We start from the raw sequence: 14,929 nt of genomic DNA on the forward strand, positions 1-14,929 counted from the left end.
GAAATGTTGGGTACTAGCTGATTTGTGTACCTTTTGGCGTTTAATCAACCCTTATACTTAACATTTTAAACTGTAAGTTTTTGTTAAAGAGATATTATTTTAAATCATGTATTGTAAGCTTTACAATGCGGGTTATCCGAATCAGATGAGAAGAAGGTGTTAATAAATATTTTAAATACTATTTGGTTGTAATCATAATTAATACCTAATGCTATATTATGGATTTTATTATTTTATTTAAATTACTTATTTTATCTTATTTATTTATTAACACTATTATTTAATTTATTCAATATTATAATTTTTTGTTCAGGTGCTGGAAAGTTGGGATTCTCTTTCGTAAGAATTACAGCCCTTCTAATATCATGTTCGCGTCTTTGGATTGGAACTGGAAATGGTGTTATTATATCAGTACCTCTTTCTGAAGGTAAGCAGCCAATTATAGTATAGCTTCTTTATCAAATGAAGGGCAACAAGTATCACTCTAAATAATTTCATTAGTAGATAATTTTGCTTCTACTGAATTCATGTAGGACTTGCTTTTCTTAATGCTATTTTTTTTAGCTTATTCAGCAAATTTGAAATATTAAACAAACTCTTGGAATTATTATGTACTTCCGTAATGAAATAAGGCGTACGTAATGTAATTTTTCTTTAAATAAGCAGTTTCATTTAAAATATTTTTAGGGAATGCTTGAGTGTACAACTCTTTAAGTACTACGATACACTTGCATATTTTACTTTTTACTAACCTCAAAGGTCTTTAAGAAAGAGCATGACAAACATTGCGCTTAGAAAATCACAATCGGTTCTGTCGCTGTTTTCACCCCAACGCAGCACGCATGATTATTGTATCCTTTACCGATTTCCGACTTCATTCATTATCAGAGGTAGGATAATCAGATTGGGGTAAAGAATTCGACTTAGTTACCAATCTCGCACTACACTTGCTATCGGAGGTTACATGGTATATCACATTGTTATTTCATGGTGTTACGTTGTTACGTTTTTTTATGTAACCTCCTCACTCAGTCAGCAAGTGGAGTGCGATTTGGAATCATAAGTGAAGTCGAAATCTCTACACCAAACTTATTAATCTACCTTTAGTGATGGTTGAAATCCAAAACCAGTCAATAAATATACAAACTACCACGGGTAAAATCAAAGATATTAAACTTTCATTAGTACTAAATACATAAAAACATAAATGATTATTTGTTAAAGTTGGCGTAAATGTGGGAGGTAGTCGAGTACCTGGTAGCGTGGTACGTGTCTTCGCAGATCCTACATCTTCTCACTTGACACCGGCCACATTTATTCCATACTGTTCAATGCAGCATGCCCAGTTATCATTTCATGGTCATAGGGATGCTGTAAAATTTTTTGTCTCCGTACCAGGTAAGCTTTAAATAATTAGTTTTCATTATAATTAGAGCTAATTATTTTTATTCAATTGAATTAGATGCTACAATATATTTGGAGAAAAGTTACTCTCCCGGCTTCAGGAAAGTGTTCTTTTGTTGCAGACCTCTTGTTTTTTGCTGGATGTGAGCTGGCAATTAGCTATTGAAATTTCCTGTATTTAGACTAAGTACTTCCGGTGTGTGTCTAACGCGCTACCCTTGGATCAAAACTTTGATATTTCTCAAAATAATTGAGCATCATTGTTTTTTTTTATTGATTAGTAATTCCATTTAGGGATCTCGTGCAGCCGGATCTTTCTTTATTTTCAAACTTTTTTTTTCTTGTATATCAAGTGTTTTGTATTGGTTACGGATTAGAAAACTTTACATTTTTCAGAATCGTAATAATGTATTCTCTGAAGATAACTTGAAAAATGTATGAATTTTAATTCGAGTAGCAGAGATCTACAGAGTTTTAGGTGTCTAAGAATAAATTTACTCTAGTTTATTCAAACATTTTTCCCAAATTTATTTGTGGCGGGTTTGTTTTGTTCACTTTTTTAAATCATCTTTACGGTTTATCCTTAGTTACAATTTTGTTAGTTCATATTAGTATTTTCAAAAACCGTTCTGTACTGCTTCATTGCAAACAAGATTGTAACATAAGTTGATCTGATTTAGGATGTGGAGGTATGTCGGCTGCTACAACTGTTCCAATGACTTCTCCAGTAATAGAAAATAATAATGAAAATGAAAAACCTATGTCTATGTTGGTAATGTCTGGAGGAGAAGGTTATATAGATTTCAGAGTTGGTAAGCATTTTGTATTTTGTTTTATTTTTGGCGTGCGCTTCATTTTATTTTTATTAAATAATCGTTTGGGAAAATTTTTAATTTAAAGTGACCTATTTTTTACGCTTCATTAACTTTTATTTGCACATTTTCTCTTATAATGTGTTAATTTATTATTTTAGATATTTGCTTAAATTAATGTTCAATTTTAGCTTTTTAACCAGTGATAATTTGCACGTGATTGCGAAGGTTGATAGTTCCATAACTAGTTTCTTTTTTTTAAATTGTGCATTAATTTACAGCAATAACGGTTTAATTTTTTTAATATATATATAACCGTAAAGTAGCTTGAATATTAGTAAACGTTTGTTAAACTGCCTGCACAGATTTTGTTCATGCAATTTTTACAGGATTTAGTAAATTAATTACGGTAAGAGTGTAGATAAAGGTAAGTGTTGTTAAGGTTGAGTTTGCGTGATTGTTTTACAGTTGATGATGGTGAAGAACCTCAGGATGCTGCATCTCATCTCATTGTCTGGCAGTTACTTCCTCGGTATGTGTAACAGACAGAGCTCATGAGGCTTTCCTCTCATACTATATTTTCTGTATAATTTGCTTTCCAGAATCTTAATCATGTTATTAACCACTGCGCATGCTAACATCGTATTAGAGAAATTCAGCTTTTAAAATTGTAACTTGTATAAATATTAAAATTCATTGACATTAAATTTATTATCGGATTATATTTTTCTTCTTATATTTACGCAGAACGTGTTATTATGGGGGCTATTATTCATTCTTTAAGTCATGACAAATTACATCTTTAATTATTAAAAAAATTAATGATCACATATCAATTAATAATGATCACATATTAATTTCGTTGAAGTGCTGTTAATGAGACAAAATATAGTAAAGTTCCAAATTTTAGGACTTGTTTTAAACTCAATATCTTGCTCGTCCCAGTGAGAGCTCATTGCCCCAGTCTTGTGGATTTATTTTTTTTGTTTTTGTTTTTATTAATTCAAGTCCAGGCAGAGTTAATAAAGGCAAAAATAGAGGCTTAAACGAGCAGAAATAATTACAGATCATCTGCTCAACCAGCGCTGCACCGATTTTCCATAGATTGACCTCCTGTCCCCTTACTTTTTTAGAGGCTGGTTGAATTATCTACATGTCTCGATTCTCTTTTAACGTTTTATGCCCTAAAAAGAGGCCCGAGTGTTTACGCGGATTACCATGTTACTTGTCATTTTTTACGACCCTTAAAAATGTAAGGATTTCTTTAAAGGAACCTTAATTTCTTTTATAAGAAAATCGGCTTTTTTGATGCTGTGGTCTTTTTAATTTCTTTTCTTCCACCTGAATGTTTTTGTACAATCTTCTGTTCCGTCAAATTTGCACATTCTAAATCCTGACTGATACTTGCCTAACATAAGCGACAAAAATGTTCACAATCGGTTTTATGAGGTAGTCGATCTTACTTCTTCCCTTCTTGTTTTTTTATCCACTTTCCAACCCAAATGATGGGACAATATTTCAGTTTGATTTGTTGAGCTCAAAACTTTCCCTAAATAATTCAGCACAAATATCATCCCAAAAGCCTTCTTATTTTTCTTTCCTTGAATGTCGTTCTGAATATCTTCTAGTTCGGGAGGTTTCAGTGTAAAGTTCTCAGTAAGAAAGATGATTTGAAAGAACTTAGTGTTCAGTATTCAGTGTAAGAATTTGTTATTTTCGATGGATGTAAAAATATGTGTTCTTAAATGTTTGACGTGTTGAACCAAAATTGCAGTATTACTAGCTAGGCCTTATCATATTCTTATACTGTAGACTAAAATATCTGCCTATCTGTGGCTATTTGCGATAGAGAATATCTTTAACGTGGTACACTACCAGGAACTATTTAAGGTTGCAATGTCGGTGTTGTCCCGACAATATCGGGGTTTGTATTTAGATCTTCGGCCTCTCTGTTCTTCCAATCATGTACACTGTCGCCTTAAAGTGTTGCGTGCCTCTTCTCTTGACTATACTTTTTTCCAACTCTGCCTTCGTGAAGTGTATTGTTTTTCGCTTCCTTACGAAAAACTCAATTGTAAAATCTCCAGTACGAATGCCAAAATAATTGATTTTGATAATGCCATAAAGAATTAAAAAACCAATGGCTTGTAGTGATAATGATAATTCAACTTACAGTCGGTTGTTGGCAGTTAGTCATATCTAATATTTACATTAGTCGTAATTATAAATTTTTTTATTCTTACGAAATATAAGCATTTAATGTGACAATTATGCTTATAAGCGTAAGCAATTATGTTGTTTCAGAAAAAACGGCCAGTTTATAATTAATATTTAACATGTTTCTGCAGTTGTCTATCCATGTTTAAAAAATATATTTATGATAGTTTTTTTTAGCATTCGAAATAAAAAAAAAAGAATTTTAAATAAGTGTATCTGTAATCCATATTTGGTACCAGTTTCAAACAAAACAAAAACCTTACATTGTACTATCGTATATAGATTGTAGTATTACAATGATCGCTCTTGGGAATGGTAAACGGCTGGGTGCAAAAGATAAAAGTAAACCCCAGATTGGCCATGTAGTTCTTTACTTGTTTGTTGTTGATGAAGTTCTACGGAACAGTGTGTTTGTAAAGTCTTGCGCCTAGAGAGAAAATGGAATACCACACAGTGGTGGTCAATTGCCTGAACGGGATGCCATGACACTAATCTCTCTGCTGCCTAAGAGGTACTTTTAAATATAACCCACTACACTTATACATACAAAGTGTGACGATGGCCGTGCGTATAGTGTAGATTAAAATGGGAGAGGAGTAAAAGTGCCTCATCTACAGCGATCCTAATTGTCTTAATTCATTAATAAAAGAAACAAATCTGCCTGATGTTTGTTGAAGTGGTGATCCAACCCGCATTCAATGCCATAAAAACTCATGAGTCTTGCGCTTCCTTTCTGATCATATTCGAGAAACTACAATAAACCACTACTTAAGGTGCCGGGATTCCTGCACCCATTTGTAAGTTTGAGAATAATTGTCTTAATTGCAAACAATTTACCGAATTCATTGCAAGAAGGTTCACTGTGGAGGAAAGTGGTTCTAGATGCTTATACTCAGGTATGAATAATGAAGGTTCAGTGTGTTAGTAAAGAAGTCAAATAGTTTTTAATGAATTTATCATGTTGGTTGAAAGAAGATGCAAAGTTTGAGCAAAGTTGTCATAAACAGGTAATATATTGCTTAAAAAAAAGTTCATTCAAAAGTTAATTCACTGAAAAATCATACATTAAATAAATCTGTCAAAGAGTATGGCAAATTACGCAATCCACGCAAAGTACTGCAAAATTGGAGAAGGTAACAGGTATAGGAAAAATAAAGGGGAGAATATATGTATTGTTTGTTGCGAACGAGATAGTCGAATGAGTTTGTTTAAAAGTATAGATGAAGGATCTTTTTATAAAGATCTTTTATTTTGTTCCATTGTTTTCTGTTTCTTATAAATATAGAATAATTATTGTGCATTAAAGATATAACTAATTTCCTTATGGATGAAATTATTACCAGCAAGTGATCGAATAATTGATCCGGTATTGCCTAGGATTGATTCCCTTTTACCATTTTGTCCGACGATGTACTTCTTGTCAATCTAATTGTGATAGTAGCATAACGCTAAGTAAACTTACTGTCATAGTATTAGTTTATTGAAAGTTTAATGAATTCTGGTTTAATTTTAAATTTCAGTTTCATCATAATCATGTGAAACTGTTAAAAACGAAAAAAAATGTGCAGAAAAGTGGTAATTTTTTGGAATAGTAAATAATTTTTTCTGGTCACCACTTCATTAGGATTTAGCAGAACTGTTGAAAAAGTGGTTAAATCTGCAGCTCTGTGATAATATCTTCGATATTATCCGTTGTAGCTGGCAAAATTTAAGATATTTAGCAGAACTGTATAAAACAAGATCTTTATATTAAGGTTAGGAATTTTGATAAGCATGAAACTCGTAGGGCATGTTTTTACTGAATCGTACAGTGTCCATTGCAAGGAAGTACAGTCTGCTTGTAGTAAATTGGGAGAGCAGAGCTCTAACAGTTTAAGAGTGAAGGTTATATTCCGACACTTTTGATCGTTTGCATTCATTTTCTTCTTTTCCTACCATTCTTTTAAAGAATTTAATGTTGTAAGAATCATATAGACTGAAATGTGTCTCAGTAAGAAGAGGGGTGGGTGGCTTTGTCGTCCGCGTGTGTAAAGATGGGGTTGTGTGGATGAGATGGAAGGTCGAGGTAAATATTGTGAACGGGATGGGTTCATGATCAGTTAACATTTTATCTAAAGGTTAGAAATTATTCTTAAATTACTGTACATATTCACAGTAAATTCATAGGCAAAACGTAAAATGTTACGTTTACAAAATAATAATCGAATTAAATGATTCGACCTAAAGTAGTTGATCGAAGGTACTTTAATTAGCTCCCGTCAAACAGATTTTCAGTTGTAGTTCATGAAACAGTTCTTATTTGTCTTTAATGAAATGTACAATAAATATATACATGTAAAATGCACAAAATCATTTAACGCAATTTAGGGAAGTTTAGGGATCTCCCCTGAAATTAAATAATGAATTGTAAATGAAACATTTAAGTTTTCCAATTAAGGGCTACAAAATAGGTGCCGTTTGTTCTTCTTTGGGTCCAACCTACGAACACTATCCGTAATAAACGGCCCCATAAGAAGGCTTGATGTCTGAATAGTTTGCCAGCTTGCTGAAATAATGCCTTAATAGTCTTAAGCTAATAATGTATTTTCGTTATGGCCTGAGATTTCCACACACCAACTGCTACGACTATTTATCTCATTTGAAAGCTTTGTTGCCTTTAGCATTTTCCTTAAAAAAGTTCAAAGCAGGCCAAATTTTTATCTGGTACCTTTGAAATGGGGGATTGAGCCGTTAGTATAATCTATCCAATGTTAGGGTCAGTTTGCATACAAGGTTCTGCTTAATGCCTTCAGCTTAATCAGGTTTAGATCCTTAGAGCATCCATAACAAATACTTGCTCATAGGTTCAATCTGCATTTTGGGATTGCAATAACTCAACAAGTGAAGTCCACTTTCTGAAACAGCTCACGAATTCCTATCAAATTTAAGTTAACTTACTCTTTCGCCGCTTGGGCTATCTGGAGGATTTGTGTCTCTAGGCGTTGCGAGATTTGTTTGTAATTCTTGTCAAAAAGGAAAGGGAAATCTGTTTTAGCCTTTCTACTATACAAGTTTTTTAATAGCGTCGTTCTCTCTTTTCAGTCATGAGGTTTGTGACTTCCTCTGAATTGTACTATAAAAATATTTTATATGTTTGTAACAATCTAAAAGTGTATTATATTTTTATGCCCATATATTTCATGATAATAAGTGTTAGGTAATTAATTACTTTTTTCTAATGTAAATTTACTTTTTTCAATCCTGCAGTGGACCTTACTTAATGGACATTAATTTAATTAACATTAGTAATTATTAATAAATAGTTAATAATGAGGTGGTCTTCGCATGTTAAAACTGATTGCAATATGCTTATTACTTCGTGATCTCTGGTGTAAGTTGATGTCATGGCTCTCGTCCAGCGTCATAATATGCGCCTAGTTACTGCTTTATTTCCCACTTAAATTTCTAGAAGAGTCAACGCAGTTGGTACTAGATGCTTACTAATGTTATAATGAAGACTGTTATTATAGATCTATTTATTTAGAGAAAGAGGAATAGTCTATGTTTTATAAATTAGTAGAAGAGAAAAAAGTGGAAAAGTGGTTGGATCTGCAATGCGAATAAAGTATTCAAGCGCAAAATAAAAATTAATTTTACTTAATCTTGTTACTTAATAATAAAATTAATTAATATGCTTTCAATAATGTGTTCACCAGTAATTTGTTTCAATTACTTAATTGAAATATTAAATAAATAGGGTGGTATAGCATGATTTTTTAAATACTCTAACATTCGCTTAAAGCACACTTAAATGCATGAAATTAACTAATTTTTATTAATTTATCTAATCTTTATTGGTTTTTGGGATTAACCTTATTTAGAATTTCATTGGTTATCTTTAAAAACTCATTTTTTAAAATTTTCTTACAGGTGATGATGATGATGACGGATCAGCTGATCCAAAGAGCACATTAAAAAGTGATCCTAGCTATCTTATAGTCTGGCAGGTAACTCCACCTTCCACTTAGTAGTGCGGACATTGAATTCTTTGTCTTTTCTAGCAGTGCTCATCATATTCTACAATTATAATTCAAATATCAGCCCATGTGGACACATTCAGGGGCTTAGATAAAATATAAAAGACATTGTCTACTATATAGAGGAATGCACTTTTTTGTTTATTTAATAATAAATATATATATATTAATTTTATTACATTATAATTACTTCTGACCAATACAAGTTAGTTCATTGGACATTCAATACTGTAACTGGTTTCTAAGTTTTATGTTTTGTTATATATTTGCTAAATGATACAGAAATTATGTACATAGTTACCAGTTGATTCTAAAACTTTCTTCCAGTATTATTTTCTTCATAGGCATAGATTACATTTTAATTAATTATTTGCTCATGTAATGGCGCAAATGATTTGTGTCTACAGTTGCCCTTAATAAAACGCGGGTTTTATTTTAGAGTAGTTTTTAAAATCCACTTAATATTCTAATCGTCCATAATTTACCCATGGAGGACTAAGCATAAGGGCTTGCTAGCCGACCCTAATTTTTTTTTTACAATTGGATATTAACAGTAAAATAACTATAATATTTTTTAATTTGATTCTTACTCATTGATTTTCAATTAGTGTTGATAAGTAATAAATAATATCCATGTACAATAAAAATCATGTAGAATAAAACGTTAGAGAAGTGAAGGGCAGAAGATGAATTCGGAACACTGAATCCTTGGTACCTCTGGAAACGCCTCTGAGATATTTTTTTTCTAGAATGAAATTATAGTTAAAACATTTTAGTTGTTTCATTAATAAAGTAAATCAACTTTGTTTTATTTTTAGAATAGTCGAAATCTTAATTAACTTAGCTAAATATTATTTATTTTTGAGAATGATTTTTTTTCTTTAATATTAAATGCCTAATCTTTGCTACATTAGATAGGAATAACGGGTTAGTCGCAAGCTTAAATTTGTCTAAAATAGTTTCAGCAACAGAAGTAGTCTCACTTATTCCAAATAAATTGGAGAACATTTCCTTTCTTAAGTGTTTTGGCCAATCTAAGATTACTTTGTATACAACATATTTCCTCTGACTCGGTAAAAAGGGATGTAAAAGAAAATTTATTGTTTTAACAAGCTAATTTTTAAATTAAATTATCAGTATGTGTTAAGGACAAAAATACAGAAGTTTAAAAGCAAAGTAAAGTATTGCCTATGTCTTCAGGCGATTTTTAAGTCCTCCAACTATCGTTGTGGTGTCGTGGACAGAGGCGAATAGCAATCATATTCTACTATAAATTTCTTGTATTATATCATTAACACGTTGACTGCCAACTACGAGGTGTCTCATAGGTTGTTTACTTGCCTAGGACGCCAACTACAAGTTAACTCGTAATACTATAATTAAAGTTTTTGGTAATATAATATGATTAAATTAAATTGGTTTCTCAGACCGGAATCCTGAAAAGTTCCGTGGCAGTCAACGTGTAAAAAAAATCCAAGACATAGACTGAGAAACGAACCCAGTACCGCAATACATCTTACGTTTGCGAACTCGCCCCTGACAACACGGATGCCGTGTGATGCATTGATACTGAATAAGAACTGAAATATATAAAGTATTTGATTTTTGTGCAATCTAGTTAGTACCGTTTTTTAAACAGTCGTAGGTAACGTATACATTAATAAATATGCGCCTGATAATTGATTTATTAATGGTTACAATAAGAGCCCTTTTATTGCCAACAGTTTTACATGGATTTTATTTTTGTGCTATTCATTGTTACAATAGGCTTGTGATATTTCTAAAATTGTATATTTATGAATTTTAAAAAAAGGCGTCTACATTTGCCATTTATTGTTGTTTTATACTACTTTAGAATTGTGGTGCGCGATATAAAAAATTTTGTATATAGTATATAGCCTTTGTAAATTAATATATTTATTTATTTGTTGGGAAATTTTTTTAATACTCTTCTTGTATTTATTTATTTGTTAAAAATGCGTTCTTTGACGAAAATTGTATTACCTTTTGTTGTGATTTTGCGTACTTGTAATAGGATTGTTTTCATCAGCTATTATATTTTTAAATTTCGCTGTAAAAAAAAGAATTAAATTACTGTTTATTGGATACATTAATTAATGAATTAATTACCAAAGATAAAGTGATATTGTTTAGGCAAATTGTATTTATAATGAAGTTTTAACTGAAGTATTTAATCTTCTTTTTTATTTACCTTTGCAGTAACTTTGTTCTTAGTTGGAACTAATCAGAGATCAGATCAATGAGCTAATCAGAAATCTGCATACATAAATTAAGCAGTCATTGTATAAAGTGGCAAAACCATTGCACCTACTGAGCACCACTCATCATTCACGACTTAATTCTGCGCCATTCTTTCCTATGTTTCTAGCACTGGTCGCCCCCATAGGTTTTTCTCAATTCATCATCCCAAACATAATGTGGATGTCCTCTAGTTTATCATCCGCTCTTATAATGGGGCCATCCTATTACCCCCATTTTTTTTTTCCTGCGTCAAAGTTCTGAGCTTGATAAGTAGGCACAGCTGTATGTAGACTGTCATTGAAGTTCGGCTAATCTTTTAACTTAGATTGCACACTACAACTTTTTTTCCAAAGGAATTGGTTAGTGTAAGTGACCAAAAGAAATCTGTTCGGCCCTTTGCTAGACAGAGACAGAGAGCACATACGATTTTTATCCCGATCCTATTTTTCTCTTGGGGCTTCTAGAATTTAAAAAAGTATCTTTATACCGACTAGGGAGGACATTTCTTTAATACCTGCAATTACGAGTACGCAAGCTGCTAATCTCTTGTGAATAATTGCTCGTGCCCTCTAGATTAGTCTGCGATTAGAATCTAACATATTCTAAGACCAGCTTTGTAGCTAACACTAAATCTGCAACGCTTATCAGTGTTCCTACTCAGCATAAGCATAGACTCACAAGCACACAGCCCTCATACCTAGTACTCTCTTCATCATCCCAGAGGCCTCATCGTGAGCGTTTCGACGGAAAACAGTTCTGCTTCTTCAGAGGTAGTTGCTGCATCTTTCCTTACCAGTTTTTGACCAACTTATTCCTTCTATGCAATGTTGCCTAATTAGCATACACTGGCAAAAATCTGGGTTTACTGTTTCCGAACTAATGACGCATGTGCTCAAATCCAATTCTAATAGATATTTCATTAAGAAAGAGCGTATTCACCACACACCACTCGAAGAAAGTTTGTATCTGGTCAGAATGTTTTTTCCCCTACTTTTCCCAGTGACAATTATTTTGATGTGTTAAATTTAGGTTCACTCTAAAATGTCGCTTCAGAATTACTGAACAAGCTTATATAATTTAGTTCATAATACTAGAACATTAAGTAAGTGAAAGAATTCCAAGTTTGAAAAAATCTATTAGCATGAAAGTGCGATTTCACTTAATTGATTTCGGTTAAAAGTTTTCTACTTTCCTAAGAACGACTCCAAAGAATTCTATTTAAGCTAACTTACTTAACGGCTCAACAGTCCATACTGTACCTGGGCCTCCCCAACAAGTTTGCTCCACTCCTCACGATCCTGGACCTTGAGGCGCCATCTTCTGATACCTAATGCACGGAAGTCCTCCTCGACATCGTTCAGTCATTTCAGCCGTGGTCTCCTCGCCTGCTTGCGCTCCTGGCCTACCATTATAAAATTTTCTTTGGCAGCCTTTCACTGGGCATTCGTTTTACATCTCTTTCTTCCTCTCTTTATATGGGCTAATAAGTGCGGTTTCCCTAACAGTTCTTTTAATTGTGAGTTGTTTCGGTGTGAGTGAGGATGCTATCACTTTCCTTCGTCAGCAACTTGGTTATGCTGGCGTATGTCGGTCTGATCATAGTCTTGTATACTGTTAATTTAGCGTTTGTAGATCATATTTTAAAGCGTACCTTTACCTTCCTTTACCAGTACCTTTCCTAACGCAAATTGGCATCTAATGCCTGCCGCTATTCTTGACTTGATATCTGCGCATATATCATTTTTATGTGTTACTAGTAACCCTTATTACTTGAAGCTGGCACAAACTGGGAAATTGCGATGCCTTATTTTTATCTGGGCAATACTTTCTCTCTGGCTTCTCGAGGTAATCATATTTTATGTTTTCTCCTCGTTGATTTCCAGTCCACATTTCGTACCTTTCACCTCATGCACCTGAAAGGCTCCTCCTAGGGCCGCTTTGGATCTTGCTATATCAAGACGTCGTACGCATATGCCAGATGCTGTGTTAGCATGTCATTAATTAGCCACCAGGGCTCGTTTTAATTGCTCGGATTGCTTGCTCCTAACAGAGGTTGATAACCATACTCGAAGAGGATCTTCTTGTCTCAGACTTGTCTCTACTTTGAAGCTTTCTGACAGAGTTATTAATCTTAATTGGGTAGCTTGTGTTACGCCACGTCATACCAATAAGGCGAACAAGTTTTTCTGAAATTCCGAAGGCTCTCAGATCTTCTAGCGTCCTCCTTTTAACCCTGTTGTATGCTTGTTCGTAACCCACAAATAAGTGATGAATATCCTCTTTATGTTCATTTGACTTCTGTAGAATACATGGTCAATAGTACCTGTCTGAATCCACCCTGGTATTCACTCAAAATTTCTTCCGACCATACTGTTAAACGTCAGTTGATGGCTATAGATAATACCTTATAAATTACCGAAAGCAGCGCTATTCCTCTGTAGTTCTTACAGTCCAGTTTATCTCTTTTCTTGTAAACTGGGCGCAGATTGCCTTGCTCCATTCGTTCGGCATCCTTTCATTCTGCCAGATCTCCCAAATAAGCTGGTAGTAACCTCACCTCCGTACTTAAGTTCTGCCTAAATTTCGTCAATTCCTGGAGGTTTATTATTTTTCTGGAACATTGTAATTTCCAGTATATCTTCTTTTTCTGATGGTACCCCCACATCATCCTGAGTGTAGTTTTCATCTTCTCTGAGAATGGTTTCTACCGTTTCACCGCTAGGGTTAAGCACACGTTGAAAATAGCGTACTCACGTTTGCAAGATTTCTTGTCGATTTACCAAATTTCCTTTTCATCCTGGCAGAAACCTACCTTCGACTTGAAGCTGGTTTTTATTTCTCTTATTCCTGGTCCTTTTTGCCTGAAAATCTTCTTTCAATTCTTCTAGCTTTTCTAGTACTTAGTTTTTTTTTTCTGCAGAGTTTTCCCCGCTTTTCTTTTCTTAGCATACTCCTCTGCACTCATTCTACTCATCTATAACAGTATCTGTCTGGCTTCGTTTCTCTCTTTTATTGCTGTTTCGCACTCCTGGTCATACCAACTGTCTTTCTTTTCCCTAGAATATCCTCGCCGTTACTTCACAGCGTTCCTAAGAGTTTTCCATTTTTCTTCCAAACTGTTTCTAGCGGGGTAGTGGTAATGTTACTTCCAATTTTTATTTGTATTTTTTTATATCATCTATCTTAACTTCTTTAAGTCGTACCCTAATTGCTTTTCCTATTTTCCTTGAGGTTTTGTCGCTAGACTACGCCGGTATGTTACCTTTACCATGAAATGGACAGACCAACAATGCGCACCACGGTAGCTTCTTACGTCACTGACCACAATAGCATGTCTCTTATCGATCAATATATGGTCTATTTGGTTTCTTGTTCTTCCATCTGGAGCTTCCCATGTCTCCTTATGGGGGCAGTAGATACTGCTCTCAGATTTCTCGTATTTGCAAAATCTATGAGCCTCACACCATTCTCACTGGACGAACTGTATGCTTATGTGTTTGCCTATATTTGACATGAAAGCTTCTTCCTTCCCTATTCTGGCATTCCAGTTCCCTAAGACCATTTTGACATCGTAAAAGGCAATTGGTTGAAAATTCTTCCCAGTGTGCCATCGAAGTAATCCTTTGCTTCTTTTGTTTTATCCTTCTGGGTGCATGAATGCTCACCATGGCAAGGTTACCTTTTAGCCGTAGCATACAGATTCTCTCACTCACTGGATTAACTTCAAATACCTCTAGTTTTATAGTATTTTTTACCAAAAGTCCTGTACCGAAAAAATTTGGTATTACCGCTATTAAAGAGGGTATAATCCTTTAGGGTGATTACATCTGAGTTCCTTCACCGGATTTCATGTAGGGCAGCTACGTATGTCTACTCTCTATATTTGACTAGTTTTTGTTCAAGTGCCCTAGACGCGCCTGCTTGGAATAGGCTGCGTACATTCCATTACGCATATTTAGATTGAATTGCATTTCCTCGCCTTGATTGTACCTTTAAATCCGACTGGCTTACTTTTTTCTGAGGTTTTGTAACAATAGGCTTTTTCTGGGGCAGGGTTGTGGGCCCTGTGCCCCAACCCCAAACCTGGAGGACCAGGTTTCATTTTGGGGTACACCTCCCGTAGACGGGTTGCTTCCACTACAGTAAACGAGTCCCGTCAACCCGTTGTCGGTCAGTCAGCGAAAACAGGGGCATCACGAGTAGAAAGTACATCACCTC

General features: G+C 34.0%; 1 protein-coding gene across 16 annotated transcripts in view; it reads left to right on the plus strand.

Annotated features, from left to right (window-relative positions):
• syd (JNK-interacting protein syd) overlaps positions 1-10,639 on the plus strand; it is a 61,055-nt gene extending 50,416 nt beyond the window's left edge. For 14 of the 16 annotated variants that reach the window (XM_074118901.1, XM_074118899.1, XM_074118900.1 and 11 more), the window contains 4 exons: positions 314-427; positions 1,225-1,398; positions 2,085-2,216; positions 8,343-10,639. In XM_074118901.1, coding sequence (XP_073975002.1) covers positions 314-427; positions 1,225-1,398; positions 2,085-2,216; positions 8,343-8,440 — 518 coding nt within the window. In that variant the 3' untranslated portion in view covers positions 8,441-10,639. Of the gene's footprint in view, positions 1-313; positions 428-1,224; positions 1,399-2,084; positions 2,217-2,684; positions 2,749-8,342 lie in introns of all 16 variants that reach the window. The other 2 variants (XM_074118904.1, XM_074118908.1) reach the window with 1 other exon arrangement.
• The last annotated feature ends 4,290 nt before the right edge of the window (positions 10,640-14,929 follow it).

This window comes from Rhodnius prolixus, unplaced genomic scaffold (assembly GCF_049639745.1).
Source record: "Rhodnius prolixus isolate KJV_2025 unplaced genomic scaffold, Rpr scaffold_2, whole genome shotgun sequence".
NCBI lineage: Eukaryota > Metazoa > Arthropoda > Insecta > Hemiptera > Reduviidae > Rhodnius > Rhodnius prolixus.